We start from the raw sequence: 25025 nt of genomic DNA, 5'->3' as shown, positions 1-25025 counted from the left end.
GCTAGCTCCCGGGCAGTGCCATCTGAGCAATTTGCTTTGCAGCTCCAGTGCCTGAGGCTACTCAATGCCCAAACCTGGGGGAACCCAGGGGACCTCCAAAGAGCATCAGACTGTTTTAAAAATACTTTAATTCTTTAGAAAATACAGCGTTCAGTACAGTGTGCTCTGCTCCCTCCAGCTTCAACCCCTCCCACCGCCCGCTCCACTGAAGTCAAGGCAACGTCGGCACGTCCACCGCCACAGCTGGAAAGCAGAGGGCAGGTTTCACCGACCCCGTTTCCATCCTCCCGGTGAGGCGGGCGGCTCTCGAGCCCTTGCTGGTACCCAGCAGCAAGGTGCTCTCTCCCCAGACCCCCAGTGAAGCCCAGCTTGCAGTGCCAAGCTCGGCCCTTGGAGCCAATGGTGGCCCTTGGTGGCTGGGGACATCCCTGGGGGGCACACAGGGGCTGTCCCACTTCCCCACACCAGGATTTGGGGTAGCCCATGTGATTTTTAAGAGAGCTGGCAGCAAACCTGGCAGGTGACAGTAGGGGCTGGGGCATGTAGTGGGGGAGGCAGGGCTCAGGGTCCCCCCAGCTCCCATCCTAAACAAGGATGGGGCTGAGTCAGGGCTGTAACAGCTCCCTCTGAGGGGTAAAAACTTGGGGGGATTGGTCAAAAAGGGGATGCAAACATCACCCAAAGGCAGAATGAACTTTTTCCAGGGCCAGGCTGAGCTTAGGACTTGTGGAACCTTCCACCACCCCTGGCTGGCTCCCCGCAGGGTCAAACCCATGTCGGCAAAGCCCACCCTGCGGTGGGGGGTCCTGCCTGCAACCCTGAGGGGGTGCAGGATGATCACTCCAGGCCTGGTGCAGAGGGGCCATGCACACCAAGAGCAGGACAGGGGAGAAAAATCTGGGAGCTAGGGGAGCAGGGAAAGAAGCGTTTTCTCTTTTCGAACAGGAATCCCCAATGCCAGCCCCTTCCCTTTGCATAGAGCAGCTTGCAGGCAAGCATGTCCTTCAGTCACCCAGGGGACACCAAAAGCAGCGTCTGTGACCCTGGGGTGGGGGGGGGACAGGAGCAAGGCTGGGCTCATTGCCCTGCTGCTCCCGTCCTCCGCCAGCAGCAGCCCCTGGGCTTGCACAAGGACATGGGGAAAAGAAACACCGACAGCCCTGACCCTCCCATCACTCTGCCCCCAAGTGCAACAAGCCATCCTGATGTTTAAAAAAGGAATGAAATAGGAGAGAAAAAAAAAAAGGGAAAAAAAAAAAAAGGCTGAGAGGGAGGGAAAGATCCCCAGGTCAGTGGAGAGGAAGCCGGCAAGTGCCGCGGGGATGCTGTCCGTTCACCGCCCGGTCCTGCGGCATCTAACTGTCCTCGCCGTTCTCTCCCGGCCCCTTGATCAGCCGCTTCTGTCCTCGCTTCCCCACGGGCCCCTTGGGCTTGGCGAAGGCCTGCTTAAAGGCATGCTGCTTGGGGTGCACCTCCTCGTAGAGGAACTCTGCCGTCAGCTCGGCTCCATCGTCAATCTCTATCTGCACCCAGGAGTGGCAAGTGGGGGTTAGCAGCTCCCTGGGGTCTTAACACCCACTTCTGGGGCACCCAACTCCCCCCCTGAGCCTACCAGTGGGGCTGGACCAACGCTGCAGCACAGTCCCTTGCAGATGCTCAGCATGGGTCTCTGCTCCAGCAGCTCTGGGTGGGCTCACACTTACCTTCTTGGCTATCTCCAGGCAAAATTCCTGCTCCACAGTGTCCAGCAACCGGCTCTTGCAGCTGGAGTAGAGCATGCGCTCCTTGATGCTGCATTTGTACCCAGGCATGGAGTAGATAAAGACTGCGAGAAGAGAGTAGGGCTTGCAGTGCTGCCCAGGCTCATGGCCAGGGAGCACCAGGCAGCTGCATCCCACCCTGATCACGGCTTCTCCAGCCCCGAGACTCCCAGTTTACTCAGCGACAGAAGGTGAGCCATCCCACCCCTCCCCAAATCTCTCCTGGCACCCCTGTAACGCAATGCCACCGAACTACCCGCACCAATCCTCAGTGGCAGCACCCAGAGAGCCCTGCACCACACGTGGCAGGTTTTCCTGGCACCAAAGTGCTTTCCAGCACGCACAGTGGGAGGATGGCAAGTGGGAACCGACTCAAGGTCCCCTGCTGCACCGTCCCTATCCCTATCCCTGCTTGCTCCCCATGTGAGGGATGGTCCAGTGGGAGCAGGGACCAGCACAGGCTCTAACCAGCCATCCCCAGGGCTGAGCCACTCACCGACAGACTCCAGGTAGTCTCCCTCATGCGAGTGCTTGTACAGGAAGAAATGGTAGCGAGCCGAGTCCTGGGGGATCCTCTTGGGCAGGTCGGCGATCTCTGTGGGGCTCGTGTGCACCAGGTCAATGGTCTCCCGCTCCAGATCCAGCTTCTGATGGACAGAGGGGATGGGGGAGTGGGTGGGAGTGAAAGCCAGCAGCAAGAGGCAGGGGGAGCAGGGTGTGGAGGAGCCACGTGAGGGACCTACCAGCTGGATGTAGTTGATTTTCTTCTGCTTGAGCGCCTGGATGGCTTGCTGAGCATCCAGCTGCAGGGGGAAGGCCAGGCCCTGCAGGGTCTGATGCTTGCTCTCCACACTGATCTCTGTCTTCACCTGGGGATGGAGACCACCTCGAGAGTCAGGGCAGAGGGTGGCAAAGGGTGGGGAAGAGTGAGAAAGGAAAACCAGCTGATGCAGTGGCAAAAGGCTTCTCATCCAAGGAGCTGCCTGACACCTGGCTCGCAGGGACCAGAGCATTAAACCACTGAAAGTCAGCCAGGCTCAGAGCGGTGGCGCTTGTCACCATACCACTGCCCCAGGAGATCACCCTGACCCAGCCATGCACACCCCCCTCCACTTCACTCCCAGCAAAGACCACCTCAAAACCAGTGTTCCCCAGCAAGTCTCTGGCAGGGACACTGTGACAACGCTGGTGCCTATCTGTCTCTGATCATCTCCAACCGCAACCTGTGGTTGCTGGGGGAGCCCTGAAATCACAGCATGCACTTGCACGGGTCCCCACTGGTGGGGAGGTCAAGCCCCTCCTTGGGGGGTTTAACTGCAGCAGACAGGCATTCCCTCCGACCTTGAGCTGGGAAATTGGAGATCCACAGCTCTGAAAGATCCCGGCCGCTGTTTTCCCCACAACCCCTGCAAGGCAGAGGCTGCCGCCCATACCCCAAGCAAACCCCCAAGTCCAGGAGACTGAACCCCAGTTCAAAGAGGGAAGAGGAAGCGATTGAGGAGATGTGGCATCACCCCAGGTGCCTCCATCCAACTGCAACAGGGGGTCCCTGACGGGACTGGAGGCTGCTGTGAGCCAGCAGCTGAGAAGGGGGGCAGGACGCGGCAGGCGCGGCATACCTCCTCGGGGCCGGGGTACTCTACCAGCGATGGGCAGCAGCAACAGCCCCCCACCATCTGCCACAGAATACAGGGAGACGGCGTCACCCCGACAGCGGAGGAGCCCATCCCACCTCCAGACCCCTCCCAGGTAAACAGTCCAGCAATGCTAACCCGGGTGCTCGCTCAGCAGTGAGCATAGGTCCCTTTGGGATCAGTTTGGGGGACTGTGGATAAAACAGGCCAACCTTTTTTTTTTTTTTTTTCCTTCTTCTTTTCCCTCCCCCTGATAGAGAAAAGGAAGAAAAATCAAGGCATGCCAAGAGAAACGCAGGACTTCTGGCTCACATCTCAAAACCAGCTCAGCAGCACCAAAACAGATCTCGTTACGAGGCTGCCCTTCATTACAGCAGCCCTGTGTGGTACCCACACCCCAGAGAGATGATGGGCCTGGGTGCCCAGAGCAGAGCATGCACAAAAAGACCACCAGGAGAAGGAAAAACCGGGCATCAAGCGGGCAGAGCAGCCTACCATCTCGGTGCTCGAGTCCTGGGAACAGGAATCCTGCGAGCGTGGGGAGAGGAGATACACTGTCAACAGCACCCTGTGCAGGGACAGGGGGATCTCGTGTGAAACGAGAAGGGGTGGGGGACACACGGACACGCCAGGAGGATGGAGGCGTACCATCTCTCTGCTGGAAGCCAGGGAAGGCAGGTCCTGACGTTATAAGCAGGGAGAGCAGCAAAAAAAAATGACATGGGAGACATCAGCGCTGGGGAGGAGCAGGAGGGAGAGCCCGTGCCCTGGCAGCCCTGCATCCAGCATCCCCACTGATGCCCTTGCACAGAGCCTGTTCTGGCCCCATCTCCTGCCAGCTCCCCAGCCAGGGTAGCCCCAACCCAAGGTCTGGGGGAGCTCCAGCAGTAGATTTTAGGCTATCCTCCCCCAAATATCATATAATAACAGTTTGGGGAGGAAAAATGGCCAAGCTTCTACCCCTGCCAAGCATCCTGGAGGATGAACAGGGCGTGAAAGCACAGCTCTCAGGAAATAATTGCTCAAGGGTCATCTGGTGCCGGGTGGGAAGAGGTCCAGCTCAGCTCCAAGCTCTGCTGTCCTACCATTCCCCCAGGTGCCATGGCACCAGCCAGCGCCTGAGAGTAAGCACGCAGAGATTCAGAGGATGCATACACGCTTGCCTGGTCCTACCCTGTGGAGAGGTGCAGCGTGACATTTGCATCACCAACACCTCCAGATCCTCATCTTTCTCCTCCACAAAAGCAAGGAGCCTGGGAGGGTTATAGTGGGACTGGAGACACCTCAAGCTGTGACACAAAGCAGGCTGAAGTCCAAAAATCCCAAGAGGTGGAAAGTTGTCCTAGCAATATCAGCTTCCCCCATATACCTCTGTATTTTCCACTCCTCCTCTTTTCCAAAACCTGGTCGCTGAAACGCTCCCCAGGGCACAGCCCGGGTGTCGTGCATAGGATGGCTGAGCATGTGCTGCATCCTGTCACCCCGGCCTTGCCAGCGGGGTTATTTTATCTCCTTTCTTTTAGGTTAGGTGTTTTTTCCCAGCTCTTTCCTCATCACTGGCATGGTACTGACCTTGGCATTTCTCTGTCTTACAGTGACACCTTTGTGGGGGGCGGTTCGGGCGAAGCCTCTGTTCTACCCGCCCACCAACACTGTGGGACAGCTACAAATGACAACTCCTTACATGCCGCAATGGCACAGCCACCTTCGGTTCCTCTTCATTCTTGTGCCTCATCCCCCAGATCCAAAGCTCCCTTCCTCTCCCCCACAGCCCCATCGGTAATATGCCTGGCTCACCTCCATCCTTCTGAGCCTATGATGCTTCTAGAAAGACTTACCACTCATGGGTGTTAAGCTAGCTCAATGACAAATTCAAAGCCACTTCTTAGCCCACGGTCTGCTGAAAACTTCCAGCTCAGTAAAGCTGGAAGATGTGTTCCCAGCTATTTAAAAGAAATAATATATAAAGCAGACGGCAATTTTTTGTGAGCTCCCACCCAGCTATCAAGAAGGAGGAGAGCTCATGACATTGCTTCTGTCCGTGCAATCCTCAAACCACATGGGAAGCTTGACTCATGCAGCCTAAAACCTGCTTTACCAAAGGCTGGGCACCCTCCCGGGGGACCCTTCCCGTCTGGGTGTAAAAGGCCACTCTGCCAGCCCTGAAGCTGTTCCCATGCAGCCACTGCCTCCCTGCTCCTGCTGTGCTGCCGCCCTTCCCCTCCCACCCCTTCTCCACACTCCTTCCGTGGTCAAGGAGGATCCCAGGGAGCTTCTGCCAGCCCAGAAATACAGCCACCTTCGGGATGAAAACTGCAAACTTGTTCAGCACCTCAGAGGGTTGTGCTTCAACAGCACTATAGGGGATCGCTGCACCACCCACAGCAGCTCCAGGCAAGGGGCACAGCAAAGCACTTATGAGCCGATGGCTTTTAAAAAACAATGTCCCTTGTGTTGATTCCAAAATCCTAATGGATCGTTTGAAGCCAGGGGGACACGCTGGGTCCTGACCTGCTAGCAGGGGCACAGGCAGATACGCAGAAGCGCTGAGGTCAGGGCTTGCCCAGGGGCTGCTTCCCAGGTCACTGCCAGCCCTGACTGCTCACTCCCACACCCTGGACCAGCTCCCCCAAAAGAAACTGCAACATCCACGTGTGTGCAAGGACCCCACAAGCCTGCAGGCAACGTGCAGGGCTGGAGGCGTCACCGTACCCCGCAGGGTGCTGCTACAGGTTGAGAGCTGCTCCCACATAGCTCCTCCTGGTGAAAGCCCTCTGCTTTGCATGGCTCCAGAAACTTGCTCGAAGCTACATTTACCGTGGAGTCATGAGTTTCCCCACCCCAGGGAGGTGAGTATGGCACTGAGCACCCAAGTCATAGCTCCCACTCCTCCTGCTCCACACGCATGGCCGAACGGGCGCATGTCCTGCACCAATACGGAGACTCTTCAGCACACCCAGTGCTCGGCTGCTTCCTACCTTTAAATCCACAGGCAAAAATATATCTGTTTTCCTCATTTCCAAATGCCACCAACCACTCCCTGTGGCCTGGGCTGACACAGGGGACAGCACACCTTTGAAATCACCCCCAACCAAGCCAAACGGCAGCAGCACCCTCACCTGGGAGCTGCGCCTTGCCAAGGCGAGGGTGGGAAGCAGAACATGGTAGATCAACTGGAAAACAAGCACCACGAGCACCCCTTACCTGGGCCATGTGACCCTGCAAGACACAGCCAAACCCCCACCCAAAACTACTTAATCCTGCAGCAGTGGCCAGCCAAAGTGATGGCCAGATGCCCAAAGGTGCCAAACAAGCTGCAGAGCCACCATCAGCATCTCTCTTTTCCAAGCAAGGACATCACCTTGAACCCTCTAGCACAAATCCTGCACAGCCCCCTCCAGGCTGGGAGCTGGGATAACTAAGCTGAGACCTGCATGGTGGAGGCCACCCCCCGGTGGCATCTCCCAAAAGCTTCTCAGCTCCACCACCCCTAGACCTGCTTTGGCAGGCAAAAACCTCCTGCCTTGTCTTTGCCATTAATTAACACCACAAGGCTGATTGGCTTCCCATCTCCCAGGCTTGTCCTGATTCACCTGTGAGCCCCACAGCCCCAGCACAGGCAGGAGAGAGCGTGATGTTCCTCCAGAGAAGAAGGCTTTCCACTGCATCCAAGCAGAATCCCCCCACCCCAACAAAGTACTGCGTCCAGGTGGTCTTCCTACCCAGCAAGCCAGTCCCCTTCCCTGCCTCAGTGTTGGACCGCACCACAGAGGTTGGCACGAGTGCCATGAGATGCTGGTGGGATGATGGTGTTACAGCCTTGTCTGCCCCCAAGCCTACCCTGTACCACTGCGGTATCTTTTTCTAGCACACAAGCCCCCAAATTTAGGTTAAGATCTGTATTTCTTGGGACAGCATCCCTCAAATTTCTAGCCATAGAGGAAGAGTATGGGAGAGGACGCTGCTGCAGCCCACAGATAAGCCTGAATTCTTCCTGCCTCCACCACGACTTCAAACAGCTCTGGCTCCTGCCTCAACACCTAGAGATTAGAGATGGCTGCCTGCTTTCAGCCTCAAACCACCTTCTCAGCAAGCAAAACGGAGCCCCAAGCTCTTGTCCTATTAAGGGGAAAAACCATAGTGGTCTGTAAATTCCTCTTTATGCCACCAATTTGACCGTGAGGATGCTCAGTCCACCTCAGCAGGGGCAGGAACAGGTTCAACTGCAGAGGTACAAGAGAGTGCGGTAAAAATGAGCCATCCCTTTTAGCTTGATGCTCGGATGGTTGCTCCCTGCATCCCACACCCCTGCACGCCCTGAGGGTCTCAAGTGTCTTCTCCCTGGGCCGCTGGACACCCACCTCATTGATGCGGATCTGCTGGAGCTCCTGCTCGGCTGCTGTCAGCGGGGCCGGGGCGGAGCAGGAAGACACATGCTTTTGGTAGCCGCTCAGGGACACGTCCTCCTGCAGGCAGACGGACAGGGAACAGGGACAGGGAAGCATCAGGGGTGTTATTGCTGCAGGGCTGGATGCACTCCCAGGCTTGAGGCTGTGTTTGAGCAACCTGGTCAGTCTGGGCTCTCTCCTTACCAGGAGGATCAACTCCAAGCGGTACCCTTGGATGCCTCTCTGCAAATCCCACGCTTGATTTTAAACTGTGCCCATGCCTACTCAGACCACCCTGCCCCTCCCCGGCCACCCACGGCTACAGCGTGCGGCTCCTCTGGCTCATTAACAGCTGGTGAGCACGAAAGCGAGGGGGAATGGCAGAGACCATGGCCTGGGAACAGCAGAGAGGGGCCCCGGAGCAGAGGGCAGCGCTGAGGATGCTCCTTGGCTGCCATCAGCACCCAAAGTCCCAGCACAGAGCTACCGCCTGGCAGGCCCTGGCTGTGCAGCTCCTGTGAAACACCCATGAAGAGGAGGAGAAGCCTCCTGCCGAGGCAGCCGGCGAACCCTGGTGCTGGAGTGACACTGCCACCGCCTGGCGCTTCATTTCCCACTCGGTGTGGAAATCCAGATCTCCTCGGAGCCTTCCTCCTACCTCTTTCATGGTCTCCATCACTGACCGCAGCCATGTGGGCAGGAGAAAGTGGCAGCAGCCACCCAGCAGCCTAAAGCAGCACGAGGGACAAACCTCTGCGCTGTCCCCGCTGCCAAATGCCAGCATCCCACATCCCACCCGGGAGCCCAGGGTCGGCTGCCCAAGCTTAGGGTTGGTCCCAAAAGGCTGCCCAGGAACCACCACCCTACCTTCACTGTTCCAAACATCTCGTCCTTTATGTGCCCCCCACCAAACTCCTTCTTCACCGTCGCTCTGGTGGCAGCGTACAGCATCTTCAGCCGGACCTGCACAAGGAGGGGGGTGGCAAGCGTGGTAAGAGGGGAGCACGGGGGGACCAGAGAGCCACACCTCCCCACAAAACTGCCCGATGCTCACGGCCACAATCCCACCACCGGCTCTGCTAAACCTCAGCCCTTGCTGGGAGCAACCACCTCGTTTCTAGCTCAGGCTGATTCCTAGCCACAGTATCTCCAGTAGGGAGCAGCCAGGAAAACCCATCAATGCTATTTCCAGGACTGCTGGTGCACGGCACAGCCCCGCCAAGCTCGGCACGCAATCTGCCATTTTTTCCTGTGCCTTGCTTATTCCTGAGCTCCAGCACATCATTTCTCGCCCACACCTGGGTAAGAGGGAGGCACAAATACTGGCGGAGTGACCTAAAAGCAGCTTTTGCCTTTCAGCACTTCTTTTGCATCGTTCTGCAAGATGTAGGGACAAGCTTTGGCAAGTGCTCCCAGCTCTTTTGCAATAAGACCCTCTGCAGTTTTTTGAGAGATATATATTATAAAGTATTGTAAATATACCCACATGTATATGTATATGTACATGTACACACATACACATGTACACACATATTTAAATTCTATATATTATATTAATGCCTACAAATACCTTAAGGACAAGTGTCAGGAGGACAGGGCCAGGCTCTTTTCAGTGCTGCCCAGCAGAAGGACAAGGGGCAACGGGCACAAGCTGCAACACAAGGAGTTCCTTCTGAACACGATGGAAGAACTTCTTTACTTTGAGGATGTCACAGACCGGCACAGGCTGCCCAGGGAGGCTGCGGGGTCTCCTCTTCTGGAGACATTCAAACCCCGCCTGGCCGTGACCCTGAGCGGCTGGCTCCTGGGGGAGCTGCTTTCGCAGGGCCTTGGGCTGGATGGTCTCCAGAGGTCCCTGCCAGCCCGGACCAGTCTCCGATTATATTATTTTATGATAACTATATATATGTGTGTGAATATATATGTGTGTATATATAATAATATATGTTAGGTGTATCTCAACAAACTGCAGCAGGTCTTTTTTATATATGTGTGTTATAATATATAACAACAACAACATATAATTGTTATATATATGATGGTTTTATAGATATATATAACAAGTGCATATATTAACATGGCAGTAAATCTACATAGCATATAGATTATATAAAATATATAACAAATATCTAGGTGCATACGTGTGCACACACATATACAGGTATATGTGACAAGTGCATGCATTAACACGGCAGTAAATCCTGGGCCCACTGACAGCCCGTTATGGCGAGACACTCAACCCGCTGGCACGTCCCAGACCACACCGCTGACACCCTCCAGAGCAGCCTCCCACGCAGCCGGTGCCTCCGCGCCCGCTCTCCGGCACCATCTCCAAGCCCACGAGCCAGCCTGGCGGGTGCCAACGCCAGCCCGGCCGCACACGGCTCCCAGGGAGCCACCCTGCCGGGCCCTTTGCAGGGCTGGTTTCGGAGCCAGGCCCGGAGCCGGGCCAGCAGCCACCCCGCGTCAGCCCTTGGGTGGAACCGGGCCAGGCTGGACGCACGGCCAGGCGAGTCTGTGCCAGCGCCAGCTCTTCCCAGTGATGCTTTTGGCCAGAGCCATAGTGGGGCATCTCCATCCTGGCTCCGTGGTCCATACCGCTCCTCCCTCTACATCCCAGTCCCTCCACGTCCCCACGCAGTGCCACAAAGGGGACAGAGACACATTCCCAGGATATCTTACTGTGTCTTAAAAGATGCCCTCATCCCCAAAGCAGTCTCCGCTTCTTCTTCACCCAGGCATGGTGATGGAGGGTGTGAATGCTCCTCAGCCCCAGCGCAAAGTCAGCTGGGCCAGCACCTCCGTTACCCCCCACCTCCCCAGCACATCCATGCCCCCAGGCTGGGGTGTCACAGTCTGACTGTGCAGTGCTCACCGGGGAACTGTCAGGGGACCAGGAGATGAAGAGCCACTCGTAGCCCTGGGCGTTCTGGCTGTCCAGGCGGTACAGCACGTAGCAGGGCTGCTGCTCATCCAGCAAGGGCAGCACGAAGGCATCGTAGTCAGCATCCCAGCGCCGCAACAGCTCTTTGTGCGCTCCCAGCACAAGCTGTTCTGGAAGGAGAAGATGGAAAAGGTGGGTTTCATGAAGGCAAGGCTCACCTTGCGGGACCACATGGTGGCTTGTCTAAGGGCTCGCTACAGCTCCAGCACTGACAATGGTGCCATCCTGCAGAAAAACAAATGACAGTCTCAAGCCACATGCAGGGGTGTACACCCCCAGTGGTGACCCCTCAGGAGATGCCATCAGGGCTGTGGCTGCTGTGGAGAGGCTGGTCTTCTGCCAGCATCCCACTGCTTCCAGTCAACCATCTCCTCCCTGGTGACCACCCATAACGTCCTTCTGCTCCACTCCCTCCAGCCACCTAGTCCTCAGCTATGCCACCTTACAGGGGAACATGAGATCTCCTCCATCCCACCTGGACAAGCTCTAGGGGCACTGGAAACCTCACCAGGGACATGAGGAACCACCTAGACTTGGGGTGCTGAGGAAAATAAAGGTCCCACAGCAAAAGCCAGGATGATGAGCCAAAGCTGCTCTCATTGGATTCCCTGTAACCTCAGAGGGGTCCAAATCAGAGCTGATACTTGAAGCCTGTGTCCATGGGGAGTGGGGATGTCCCAGAGACCCCAGCCTGGGAAGGGACCATGCTGCCAGGAGAGCCCCAACCTCTGGAAGCAACCTACATATATCACACACGTGGTACCTCTCAGGTATCTGGAGGGTATTTTTTCCAGCTGCTGCGCAAGTGGTGGTGGGACTGGGAGCCCTGCAAGCCAGGCAGTGCTCAGCTGGGATTTAAACAGTGGTGCAAGCATCCTATGAAGAGGAACCCCCACAATGAGGGTCAAACCAAGCTTTGGGATGGCTGGATGGAAAAGCAAAGGCTCTGGAGACACTCAGCATAGGCTGCTGGAGAATGGCCTGTATTTTTATTCCATTTTTAGATGCAGAAAGGTCGGGGGGGTGGAAAGATGTTTGGATTCAGAACAAGACGTAGGAAAATCCAGAGGTGCCAAAACAAAGCTAACTGAGGCATTGGCCACTTGGCACTGGAGGGGGTGCTCAGCCTGGCACGCACCCTGCCTGGACCTCTGCCCACTGGGAGCCAGGGAGCCTCCTGGCTGGGGCACAGCCCTCTCCCTCCCAACCCATCCAGCTCAGCGGTTCTGAATCCCATGGCAGGAAAGCTTTTAAGGAAAACAGTTGAGGAATAAAGGGTCTGGGATGAATTACTCCCACTCCCCTCTTCCACCCAAGCAGGGCATTTGTCCACTGTCAGCAGTGCAGCCCTTCCCTGCCCAGTGCTGCCCCACCACAGCGTCTGCCATCACACACCGAACCCGTAATTATTTGCACGAGGGGCACATGCTACTGGTACAGTAACAAGGATAGCAGAGAAGAAGGTGCTGAAAATACTTCACCTTCAGCAAAGCTTCCCGTTTTGAGAAAGGCAAGTGCAAAAGCCTCAATGTACCCCTAAAATAAACATAAAGCCCTGCAAATGGATGTGTGCATCGCAAAAACCTGGGATCCTGAAGAGACTGCATGGAATTCTGCCTGGTCAGACCCACTGGCAGTTCATGGGTGTCTCTGTCTGCCAAGCATCCCGACACCTCACGCACACACCACGAGGTTGGTGCTGAGTCACTCCAGGCTATTCCGGGCTGCCTCCCGATGGGCTCTTTGCAGTTCAGCTCAACCCGTTCAGGGCCAACTTTTCTTCCCCAGGAAGCATCAGGAAAGGGAAACGTGGAACAGCCACCCTTCAGCAAAGCATCACCATCAGCACCAGCTATATTTCAGGATCCTTTTCTGCAGGGCGCTGCTGCTGGAAAAAGTGCAGCTGGGAGCACTTCTGGCCCCTGAGGTGCCACCAGCTCTCAGCTGGCAGGCAGGCTGCTGTGCTCCAAAATGCCCGTACAAGGCAGCCCTGGCTGCAGCTCTGGCAGGTGCCGTGGGGGAACAGCACAGGAGCCGTGAGTCTGCAAACCTCAGCGCACAACATCACCTACCTGCGAAGAAACACACCCAACAGGGAAGTCTGCGAAGCCTACCATGTCCAGAAACCCTCTGACAGTGGCGAGTAGAGCAACATATAAAAACCTGTTGGACCACAAGCTGCCCTCCCACCAGGAAACCACTGCCCAGCCTTGGTGCGCAACCTGCTCCCCCTAACTCCTCCTCCATCCAACCGTGGCTTTTCCCAGTAGGCCACCAAAGGCAACACCAGCTCAGAGAGCTCCCAAAGGGTTGCTCAGCCATAGCTGCTGTCCTGGGGATGCCCAGACACAGAGCATCTGCCATAAGGCTCCTTGCACCATCTTCCTCTCCCTCCACCCACCGCTGCCTGCTCCAAAATGCCCCAAGACAAATGCCCCATAGGGCAGAAGGTCCTCTACAAGCCATCAAGCAGAGCTGGAGGCCCTGCTTCCGCATCCCCTGTGTGGGCAGGGCAGCTGGCATGTCCCCCCCAGCCAGCTCAGGATACATCCCTTCCAGGGTCAGCATGCTTGAGTCCGTCTGTCCAGCTGTGACATCTGCCTGGCCACTCATTACTGCCCAAAGGTCCTTCTCTGGTGGGCAGCAGCAGGCTGATGTTCCCTGTGTTACAGAAGAGTGGTAGCCCAGAGAGGCCAAGCACCTTGTCCCAAGTCACACGGGCACACAGACAGGAGGTGCCTGAGCCTGCTGGTGGGACCACCACCACCGTGCCCTCAGCAGACCAAGCCCTTTGGCACAGAGGTGCTCTCAGCTCTCCTCCTTCCATCTGCCTACCCACGGACGCCTCAGGCTCTGCCACATCTCAGAGGCCTCTGCAGGCACCCAAGCTCCTCCAGAGCCGCCTGCCCATGGCTACTCCAGGCGAGGGAAAAGGAGCTGGCAGGGTGGGAGAGCTGGACTGTGAAGCACAAGTCGTCAAGCAAGGTCGGTCCATGAAGCAGCTGCTGGCAATGACACATTGAACAGATAAATATATCCCATTCAGCCCGAGCGGAGATGGTGAGACATAGTTTCTATTGATGGTAAAAGATCTCCCTTGCTGGCATCACCAGCCACAACCCAAAGCCAGTGGCATGAGCCCTAGCACCATGCTTAGGGGCATCGCGACTCATCCTAACACAAACCCAACTGGCATTTTTTAAAAGTAAAAGGAGCTGAGAGAGCAAAATCATTACCAAAAGATGCTCCAAAGAAACAACACAGATGTCACATCTCAAGACAGGGACCTGGCTGAGGACAAAGCCAACACCGCTGAACCTTGCTGTGGCACTGCTGATGTGTCGCACACATTTCAAGTCATGCTGCTCTTCCAAACAGGGCTTTGCAGCCCCTCCAAAGGCCAGCATGGGCTCCTTATGACCATGGGTTTCTTATGACCATGTCCACCATGGAGTTTGCAGCATGGTCCTGGTGGCCTACTCAAGGGAGGTGGTGACAGCCGGTTGGACATTCCCGCTGCCATGAGGAAACAAGTCATTCATATGCAATTGTATGAGGCTGAGGTGATGGGAAACCTACACCACAGAGGCTCCTTGCTGGGACATTCAATCAGTGTTTTGCTCTGCTGGCTTGTTTGCTAGATGAAGAGGCCACCCAAAAGCACCTTTCCATGGGACAACAATGGGCAGGTTGGTGCCAGCCTGCAAATCGGGCTAGAGGCAGCCCCATGCACAGGAGCTGGGACGGGCTGGGTTTCAGAGCACAGCATGCCAGTCAGCGCCCTGTGCCAAGCCTCGTGCCAAGGAACACATTGATGCCCTGAGCATCTCCTTGCCTGGCATGGAACGCCACGTCCAAGGAAGAAGATGCTGCGCATCACCCCCAGCCGCAGTCCCATGGCACCCACAGCAGCTCTTGCAGGGCTCCCATAATATAATTCAACACAGCAGCAGCAAAAGCCCCTCAGAAGCCAGCACCTATCCTGGACACCGGTGTCAGTCTGCCAGCAAAGCTGCTGCTCTGCCCCGTGGCTCACCAGCACACCTAAATTTTGGGCTTGTATTTCAGATCCAGGCTGCCCCGTGCCAGGGAGCCCCAGCTGCGTTTTCCTTGGGGTTTCCTAAAACACGAGCTGGCACCACAGTGACAAAGAGGAAAGGAGGAGAGGCAAAACAGAGAACCAACATGGTGTAAATCAAAGCATTTAAAAATGGGACTTACCATCCTCGATAATGACCTTGATGAGCCGAACTGAACCGTTTCGGGCTTTGGCAAAAAAGTCCCTTAATTCCGTGGTGGCTGAAAGAACCAGAAACATTGTGATCAGATTTAGCAGACAAAGCAGGCGCTGGGCTGCTTAGTGACCAGCCAGGGAGGTGAGCAACTTGGCAGGATAGAAATTTAAAAATTAAAAAAACCCCAACAAACTAAAATCTCTGGTGCCAAAAAAATTATAATAAAAATAATAATACAAAACCCGAACAACTGGGAGCAAAGTGCTGCGTCTCCCCAAGGCGCCAGAGTTAAATAGCAGCTGGGAGCACATGTGATCCAGTGAACTTGATACTTGGCCTGGGTGAACATAATCACCCAAATTTAGATGATGGCTTGGCCGGCGCGGGCAGGGAGAGCTCAAGTGACAAGTTTATTCGCTTTACAGAGCGGCAGGGTTTGCACACAGGGGGTGGCTGGAAGATGTCCCAACACACTGTGACATCCTGGGCTCGTGACGCACGGTGGGGATGCTGCTCCCGGGCCGGCTGGGGATCAGCTCAACTCCAGACTGCGAGCACTGGTTTGGCGTTGAGTCCCTGGAGAAAGGAAAGGCAACAGCCCCAGGGTTTTGCTCCAGAGCCAGCAGCGCTTTGGTTGCAGAAGGGTTTTGGGGAGCCACCTTCCTCCTCAGCCCCCTCCCTGAGCACCAGGCACCAGCAACGGGTCTTCGACATCCTACCAGGAGGCAACAGCAGGCAGCGGGTGTTGGAAGGACAGCCCACAGCCAGGGTTAGAGGCTTAAGCTGCCCACCCTGAAAGCATCACCGACGGAGAGCTCCCTGTCCCATCCAGGACGTGCTACATGGAAGGCAATGCCCAAGAGATGTGGCTTGGAGGGGCCGAGTCCCCCAACAAGGAGCATCTCCCAGCCCAGGCAGAGCCCAGCATCTCCCAGCCTGGCTTCTCCTGAAAGCGCCTTCAATTACACGCCTGAGCTCCTCCCTGGATGCAGCCACACAGCCAGTGGGGTCCTGTGAGTTCAAAGCCGCAGACAGCTCTGCACTTATTAGAAATACTAAAGAAACCAGCATTGCAAAAATTAGGAATCTAGGCAGACACCCCTTAACCCACGCCAGGAGCCATGCTCGGAGTCACCACCGGCAGCCGCTCGCTCCCGGCGCTTTGCTGCACCACTGCCCATTACTGATACTGGGCTGGAGCAGCCCACAGCGGGAAGAGCCTGGCTTTTGTTCCTGGAGCCTGAAAGCAGCCACAGTCAAAGGAGCTTTGCAAAGAAAGCCATCCCTAGGTCAGCCGGAAAGGTGCGGTGGCTGGCCAGGCCATCCCTGCCAGTAAGGGATCCATCCTGCCTCAGTCCCACCAGCAGCGGGTACCACCCTTCGGCACAGCCCCAAGCATCACCACGGGAGGAGCCTTGACATTACATATCACCTGCCTAAGGGACATGGGGGGCCACCAACTCTGTCACACGCTGGTGCCCTCTGTCCCCTGGAGGCAGACCTGGGGCTGGAGAACTGCCTGCAGCACCCCCAGACCCATGGGAGGAAGAGTAGGCATGGATTTGTCCCCACACACAAATGCTGCTGATGATGCAGGCAGACAGGCGAGCAGGGATGTGCTGGGGAACCCCCCAGGGAACTCCTACCTGTCCCCCCCAAGTGATATATCTGAGATGCATCTGCCCCACCAGCCCAAAGCCTGCCCTGACCAGAGGTCCAGATGGCTTCTCCTCCCACAGGGAAAAGAGGCACACGTGAGAAGGAGCTCCCAGGCCAGTACCCTGCACACGGCAGTGCTCCCGTACAAACACAGAGATGCCACCGCAGCAGGTCCCCATGGGAACCGGCACACAGACACCCCAGCAAAGGCACATCAGTCCTTAACAGCATCTTAGGGGACACACAGAAGATTTGTTGGAGTAACCCCACCACGAGCAAACCATCCTTCTCTCTGTCCAACAGCATCAGGACACGCGGCTCTCCCAGTTCCCAGAGCAGATGTTCACCCGCTCCCACCATTCCCAACCCAAGGATGTCACGATATTTTTAGCCCCCTTCACTGTTGAGAGTGGCTGTTTCCTTCTGGCAGCATCTGTGGTTGTTGCAAACACAGGAGGTGGAAGAGGAGGGGGGGGAAAAAAAAAAAAAAAAAAAAGACATTTATACACCCAGGAAACCTCGTGCAGGAGACAAATCTCCTAATAAGCATTAAGCTTCACCAATTCCTATTACACTGCCAAAATAGGAGAGAACAACATCAGTGTTGGATGTCTCTATAGCATCAGCTTCAGGGAAGAGAGAGGAAAGCTCTGCAGCGCTAACCAGCTTGCAAATCCCTCCAGCCTGACCCCATCCTTCCCAGAGCCTAAAGGCCCACAGGGGTCTGGAAAATCAGGAGTCTGAGCAAATGCAACTCTCCAGCCCCCCTGGAAATGCTAGGAGTGCACAGAAGTATTGGATCAACAGCTGGGATGGTTGACAGCTGAGTGATTTACAAGCGATGGCAAGGCACTGGGACCTGTGTAGGTACAGAGGGGGTTTAAGGGGATGGGGAAAAGCACAGATGCTGCTCAAGAAGCTGAGTGTACGATGGGAAATACCACAAGGTCTGCTAAGGAGGGAGATGCTTTCCAGAGGAGACAGCGGCAATGGTTAGAAAAAAAAAACAAACAACAACTCAGAGTGGGCTTCCAAGCTTTAATTCTGCTGAACTGATTAGGAAAAAAAAAATAATGTGATTTTCATTTAAATAAATCACCAGGGTGGGTGTCTTCAACATCCCCTTCTGTCTCCCACGACACAGAGCCAAGAGCCAGTAAGGAGGGAGAGGGATAAGCTAGCCAAGGTTTTCAGTACGAGCTCAGCAACTGTTTCATTATGGCACGATTATGACTTAATTGGTACAGCAGACTTGACGAGATGGCTCACGTGCCTGAAATATTAACATAAAAGCCCACAGCAGGCTCTGGAAGAAAGGCAGGGAGGAGACCTCACCCTGGAGATGGAGGTGAGTGGTGCCTCTGCCCCGAGGCACCTCTGCCGGGAAGTCTCCAGGATCCAAGTCAAGAGCTGAAAGATCCACATGTGGGGAAACCATAAAAAACAGGGAAAGGGAGGAGCACCAGGCCAGAGGACCGGAGGCGGACCTGCACGTCCAGCTCACCCCCTAGACATAGGTTCCTGGAAAATCCTGGAACAAATAATCCAGAAACAAACCTGGAACAAATAATTCAGAAACAAACCCAAGCTGGGCTACAGCCAGCGGGGATCTAATGAGATGGAGTTGCATGAGATCAAGCTAGCTTCCTCCGCAGCAGAGCCACACACCTGCAGGCTTCAGGGGTCTCCCCTCAGCTTCCTAAGTGTCTCCAAGTGTCAGAAGCCAGCTTGGGAAACACGGTGGTGGTGAACCTCTACAGCACGGGCACGAAACTGCATGGATAACTCACTCTGGGAGGTATCAGAGGTTGAATTGAGCAAGGTCTCCTGGGCACCTGTGGTGGATCCAGGTTTAGTTCACATTTCCATCAACACTTCTGGCAACTGCAATAGTGCTTCACGCAGCTGTAAGGTGGGAAGCTAGAGGAGATGCAAGCGCGCGCTGGAGAAGAATTCACTGTTCTCTCAGGAGACTGGAGAAATGGGCTGGGAAAAAAAGAAAGTGGAGGAAACTCAATAGGAAGCAAAGTACCGTAACTAGGAGAAGGAGCAGCTATGCCAACACAGGGCAGGGTCCAGCAGCTCCACGGAAGAGAGGTGGGTCGCAAGCCAAGTTCAGGTTAATCGCTTCATGTTGTTGCAGGAAAAGTCATTTGGGAAGGCACAAACAAGGGCATGACCACATTATTAGCGCTCACAAGGCGGCAGGCACAGCACGAACATCACGTCCAGGCTCAGAATCATGCAAGGAGCAAGGCACAGGATGGATGGCACCTATGCCAGAAGGCACGGCATGCAGGAGCAGCTGCAGGAACTGGGGCTGGTTGGCCCAGAGGAGAGAAGAAAAAAGATGAACAATTTGTACTGGTTTTCCAGCCAGAAACATTAGGCCCCACCTCAGCATTTGGGAATTCTTGCAATGAGCGTGACCAGACCCCAGGAAGGACACCGTGCCTCCATCCCTGCCCTGAAAACCTCCAGAAACCCTCCCAGGATGCTGCTGCTCTGAGACAGGGTGAGCTTGGTGGCATCCTGAGAAACCTTCTGGCCTTTCTACAAGGCAGCCCTGCCATCAGCCCCTGGCAGACATGGCAGGCCCAAGCACCCATGCCTCCTCAGTCACCCTCCCATAACAGCCCAAAAAAACGCCTCCAGCCACCGAGTCGTGCAACATCCCCCCACCTATTTGTAGACTGCAGACCTGTCCCTGTTCACGCACCACCTGCATTTACAGCCTGCTAAGAGCGTGCCCCAGGTCCCCTCGCACCACACAACCTCCCTGCCCAGTGGTACCTGCCACCCATTTGGGATGCGGGGCTGAGCAGAGCCGGCTGCCAGCACCAGGGCACCCGGGCTGAGCAGCTCATAGCACGGCAGGGAGGGGATAGTTTGGCCAGCAGTGGCCTTCAGGTGGCCCTGACCATGTCGGCAGCCTGCCAGAGAAGGGGAGTGTGTGGAGGGAAGGCACCATGGTGCCTCCTCTCAGCAGCACCAAGCAGGCACCGACCAAAGCCTGAAGACCCCACGCCTCGGGGACCACCAGGGCAGCCAGACCCTTGAACATGCTGAACGGACGTGCTGTTTGCAGCCAGAGCAGGCAGCTGCCCCGCCACAGGATGCAGCCCTTCGGATCAGTCCCTGGGAGATGCAGTGCCGGGCTTGAAGCACCACGCTTGCTTCAAAACACTGCGAGGTGGAGCAGCAGCATGGTGCTTGCGGGTACCACCCCGCTACAAAGGCCGTTCCCAAAGCTGAGCCTTTTTTTGAGGTTTACAGCCCCAATTAGCTTATCTGAGCAGGGCCAGGCTGTATCGAGGCCGGAGGGAGACAGAGGCACCACGCAGTGATGACAGCTGTAGCCACAGCAACGGGCCGGTCTCTCCCTGGGGAAGCCAGGGCACCAGTGCAGCCACCTGTGCAACCCCCGGGAAAGCACCAGGAGGACGGGGATGGAGGCAACAGCCACACCGCCTCCCCAGCGCCTTTCCCTGTTCCATCCTCTTGCTCACTTGTTGCGGGAGCAACAGGTTTTTGCTTCTTCGGCCCTTGCCAATCCCCCCATCCTGATGACAGAGCCCAGCTCCCAGATCAATAATACATGCTCCCTGAAACAGATGCCTCTCTCAATACGTCGAGTCACCTTGCCGTCCTGATGGGAAACCCGAGCCTCTGGCCATCAATCTTTCATTCCCTGGACATAATCTTCAAGTCGATGTGACTCCAGGTGGCTCCTTCCCTTTCACCGTCCGGTGCACAGCATGCCTGGAATGCTACAGGGAAACTCAGCCAAAAATCCAGCCCCAAACATGGGCAAAGTTTGTCCAGGCTCCAGGGATGCTTGGCCAGACAGCGGTCAAGATGCTGATGGATAAAACACAGTTACACCTGCACCACTCACACTTTCCCTGAACAGGCAGCTCTGCCCAGCTCCTGCTGTGGTATCCAGGAAAGGGCACAAATGCAACAGGCACAAAATAGCTGTTGCTGATGCTAAAATTCCTCCTTTTCAGTCTATCCCAGTGTAACTCCGTCATGCAGCACCTGCTTATCCCACTTGCTGCAGAAAGCTTTTCCACTGACAGACGTGGCTGGCCAGTTTAGGCACTAAGAGGATTTTATTTCTCACCATGGAAAAAAAATGTGTCTTTGCAAGGAATCTTTTCTTTGGGAAAAAGCTACACATGTCAGAAAAAAATAGAAAGAAGGGGGCAGCGGGGAGAAGGGCAAGAGAGGACCCAAGCAAAGCTTTTCTACCTGTTTTCCACGGGTCTGAGCCACGTCCTGTAGGATTTCACGTGGATGACTACTGGTCCATATTGCTAATCCTGCCCAGAGGCTTTCAGCCACCTACCTGGTGCTTGAAGAAGCTGTTTGCTTCTCAACACCAGATTTTCCACATGCATGCCCAGGACCTGTCTTGTCTCCACTTTGCCACCATGGATCAGTTATTTGGCTCTTCCCTTGCTCCAGGGTAGGCAGCGCCCACCTTGCAGGCAGCATCAGTCGGATCCAGCCAGCGACACAGCACCCTGGAGCAAAGTGGTGGTACCAGCATGCATGGTCCTGCCTCACCTGCAGAAGCTGATGGTTGCTGTTCCTTTTCTCTGCCCAGTAAAGCCACCACTGGGAGCACTTGTTTGGGCATCAGCAGGGACAGCGTTCCCGAGACAGACCCTGGCAGCAATCTCATTGCATTTACAGCCTCTCGACGGAGGCTTTCCAAGGGATTTCCTCTACACCACCACTTTAGGTGCTTAACTTCAAGGGGGCTGGTATCCCAGGGCCTTTGGTCTTCTACCCATGCTGCCACTCTGGTCATCGTGATGCGCCACCCACTAGGTACTGGCCGTCACCACAAGTGAACATCAACTACCACGTTGGGTGCTGGCCCCAGAAAAGAGCTCAGAAGCAGGGACTGGCTCCTCAAACCCATCCTTGCAGCAGCCTGGTGCCCTCTGTCCCCAGTGGACATCAGGGGCCATGGACCAGCCAGCCCTTCTCCCTCTGCTGATGGCACGGCATGACACGTCCCCAGTTAGGGGCTTTCCCCCAGCATCCTAGCTACAAAGCTGCGCCAAATTCAGGTGGCCAGGCACCTTCGGAGCCAGCGCTGCCCCCCAGGACAGAAGGAGAGAGGCTGAGGTGGGTGGGCAGAGAAACTCCTTCTTCTCCAGCTTGCTTCTTGCTGAAGAGCCAGGAAGCTGGCTGCCTTCAAATGAGACCTTTGCAGACCCAGCAGCTCCCAGGTCCCTTCTTTCTGTTCCTTTTTTCCCCCATCTGACAGCATTCCTGTTTATGTGCATCACAGTTACGCTTCTCCTGAAGCAAATGTCCATTCCTACCAGATTCTTTCCCAATGCAAGATCCAGACCTGGGGCAAAGTGGAGGCTCAGCTGTGGACAGGAGCTAATGTCCTTCCCCATCCCCACACCTTGCCACCTTCCCAGAAAAAGCAAGCACCAAACTCTATTTTGTTGGTTGAAAAAAACAACATGCATTTGATTTCTTTACTCTCTAGATGAAAAAAAAAAATAATCCCCTTTAAAAGACTTTTTCTCCCTACCCAGAAGTCAGGAAAGAGATCCCAGTAACAACTGAGAGCAGATGACCTACCAGCATCAAAGCCTTGGTTCAGCATCACCTTCCTAAGGTTTTAAACTCAAACAGTGACTTTGTCCCCATCTAATGCTGCTCAGGGCAGAACAGGGACTGCAAAAATATTCATTGAATCCTCCTGGCTGTATTTAAAAAGCAGGTTTCCAGCCCCCAAAAGCCTACATCGACCCTTGGTAGCTTCCAACTGCCTCCCCAGCCCAGCAGTCTCCATGGCAGCCTGGTTTTCTTGCCGGCACCTTCAAAGGAGCTGCCATGGATACCTACAACAAAATAATAATTAGCCTCTTGCCTCTGTGTGATTAAAGCCCTGATTAAACACCCTGAACCTGCAGCTGCTCACTGCCATTGCTCCCCCTGCCCGGGGACCACCTGCCTCTCCCCAAAAGCTAGGATGACTCTGTAGCATCACCACAGGAGGCTGCTCGGGGGCCTCCCCGTCACCACGTCACCCCGCTCCCACACTGATCTAGCACAGCGCCAACCAAAACCTCTCACCAGCCTGCCCACAACATCCCCTAAGCCAGCCAGCGGGTCTGATCATAATTCCCCCAGGAGCAAATGCCTTCCTGCAAATGAGGGAGAAATGGGAACGCAAAGACACAAAGCAATGCGCGCACACAAAAATAACACGGCCCCAGAAACCAGGAAGATGCAGAAAATTCCTCCTCCTCGACAAACAGCAGACCTCAGCGTCTCAGCAGAGGGGATGGCAAAAGCAGTGGGATTGCTGCTCTTCACCCGATACTGAACCTGCTCTCCAAAGGAACGCAATCACTGCGCCAGGGCAGGGAGGACTGAAATACCCCAAAACACCCCCCCAGGGGGGTTCTCAAAGCCCGGAGCGCCCCAGTGCAGCATCGCAAGGGTTGGAGGGGCAGATCTGCATTCAAAGAGGAACCAGCTGCTTCCTGGAAGAGGGCTGGTGAAGCAGGGGGTGGAGGAGAGGACCCAGAGAGCTCAGCCACCCAAAGATGTCCAAGACGCTGTGAGAGCAAGACCAACACAAGTTATTTTTCATAACCACAGGGAGGTTTTTACACCACCGGGGATCCACTGCCTGGGTCTACCCCCACCCTGCGCCAGCTGAAGCTCCTCAGGGGAAGTCTGAGTCCCTTCCCCTTTCCAGCGGAGTGCCGACGACAGGGCACTTTACGTCTTACGGGCAACGACAGCTTGCAGCAACCCCCAGCACGGGTCCCAGCAGTTTGCCCAGCGGTGGGCAACCAAGGTCGGCGAAGGTCGGTGCTCTCAGAAAGCAGCTCATGGGCTTGGCCAAGCCCGCATGTCCCCCGACAGCTGCAGGGGTGCCAGGGCACATGGCACGGCACAGGACGGGCACGGCAGCCAGCAACAGGCAGCAGCCTCTGGGGCGCAGGAACACAGCGGGCCCTGCCTCCCCCAGATCCCACGGGAGAGCCCTGTGGAGCGCGCTGGCACACCCAGAGCTCGGGCGCACGCTGGGGTCCATCCTGCTGATTTATTATTTTTTTTTAACGATTGTTATTTTTCTACAGTAGAGGGAACATTCACTCGAGCCTGAACTTCAAGGTCTCAGCTTAAACCAGAAGCAGCGGGCTTGAACCCAGACGCCGCCAGCTACCAGCCCTCCCAGGGAAAGCAGGAGAAACCTCCAGGCACCGCCACTAACCACTTCCCAACTGCAGCTCCCCCAGGAGCACCTGGAGGGGAAGGATGCTCTCACCCACGCCACCACGGATGCTCCTGCCGCAAAGGAACACAAGATTTCAAAAGCAGCCGCAGATTCAACACCCTCGCACGCAGGTGCCGGCCCCGAGGAGGGGGCTGCGAGGCTGGCATCCCGGCTGCCCCCCCCCGGGGCACCCAGCAGCCCTGGGTCTGCACCCGCCTGGCGCCGACCAGGGTTTCAGGGGCGGCTGCTCTGGCATCCCTGCTGGCATCTTGATTCAGTTACATCAATTATGCAGCACCTCTACTCCTGATTAATATCGTTAATTGAGCTGGCAGGGAAATACCGGGAGGACGCAGAGTCATGGACCCACAAATGCAAAAAAAGAGTCCTCTGAGGGTGCTGGACAGGTGCTGGAGGGAGCGAGCGGGGAAAGCGGGGGCTGCCCCCCGGTTACAACGGCAACGGCCGGGCGGGAACTGCTGCGGGCTCCCCGCAGCCCGCCGGGGCCGAGCAGCACCGCGGGGCGGGGGGAGCACGGCCGGGCCGGGGGGGCCATGGCAAAGCCCCTCGGGCGGGTTAAGGTGCTGCCGCAGCAGCAGCGTCCCTCCGAGCGGTGCCACGGCGGGTTGCTGAGCATCCGCACAAAGGATGCGGGAGAGCCCCCACCCGCAGCACCCGGCACCCTCCCGCGCGCACCCAACCGCTCAGCCCGGCTCGGCGCCCCCCTCCCGCCGGGTGCTGGGGAAAACCTGCCGGCTCCTTCGGGAAGCTTCATCCTATCGCCCCCATCGCCGCTGCCGCGGCGGGGCCGGGATGCCCAGGGCGCTGCCTCCCTGGGCGGGCGCGGCGCGGGGGTCCGACCCCACCGACACGGCGGCGGGGCCGCAGGAAGCGGCGGGAGCGGAGCGGCGGCGGGGCGGGCACCGCTTACCGTGGATGCCGGTCTGGTGAGTCATGGCTCCGCTCGGCTCCTCTCCGCTCCGCTCCGCTCCGCCGCGTCCCGGGCAGGAAACGGCTCCGCAGGCAGCGCCGCCGCTTCCGGAGCCCGCAGCGCCGCGCGCCGCCCCGGGGAGGAGCCGCCCCCGCCCCCGCCCCCGCCCCCACCCCCATCCCCGGGAGGAGCCGCCGCGCCGGGGCC

The 25025-nt window shown here is 56.4% G+C and overlaps 1 protein-coding gene across 2 annotated transcripts; it reads right to left on the bottom strand.

Annotated features, from left to right (window-relative positions):
* Positions 1 to 113: 113 nt before the first annotated feature.
* Positions 114 to 24960, bottom strand: TWF2 (twinfilin actin binding protein 2). Of its 2 annotated transcripts, XM_056336900.1 has the most exons (11): positions 24819 to 24960; positions 14948 to 15025; positions 10658 to 10836; positions 8650 to 8745; positions 7756 to 7860; positions 6599 to 6613; positions 3890 to 4075; positions 2504 to 2629; positions 2257 to 2407; positions 1704 to 1825; positions 114 to 1523 (listed from the first exon to the last, which is right to left on the bottom strand). In XM_056336900.1, the coding sequence occupies exons 1-11, from the start codon at positions 24841 to 24843 to the stop codon at positions 1356 to 1358; spliced, it is 1251 nt and encodes a 416-aa protein (XP_056192875.1). In that variant the 5' UTR covers positions 24844 to 24960; the 3' UTR covers positions 114 to 1355. The 2 variants fall into 2 exon arrangements, with proteins under 2 accessions (XP_056192875.1, XP_056192873.1); XM_056336898.1 differs by lacking the exons at positions 3890 to 4075; positions 6599 to 6613.
* Between the last annotated feature and the right edge of the window lie 65 nt (positions 24961 to 25025).

This window comes from Falco biarmicus, chromosome 4, assembly GCF_023638135.1.
Source record: "Falco biarmicus isolate bFalBia1 chromosome 4, bFalBia1.pri, whole genome shotgun sequence".
Lineage (NCBI taxonomy): Eukaryota > Metazoa > Chordata > Aves > Falconiformes > Falconidae > Falco > Falco biarmicus.
This window is presented reverse-complemented; position numbering and strand designations above follow the sequence as displayed.

Excerpts from the sequence above, each read along its gene's own strand:
- TWF2 (XM_056336900.1), bottom strand. The coding sequence starts at position 24,843 with ATGACTCACCAGACCGGCATCCACG. Across the intron at positions 15,026-24,818 it reads TCACCAGACCGGCATCCACG|CCACCACGGAATTAAGGGAC; the intron begins GTAAGCGGTGCC and ends TGGTTCTTTCAG. Across the intron at positions 2,408-2,503 it reads AAATCAACTACATCCAGCTG|AAGCTGGATCTGGAGCGGGA; the intron begins GTAGGTCCCTCA and ends TCTGTCCATCAG.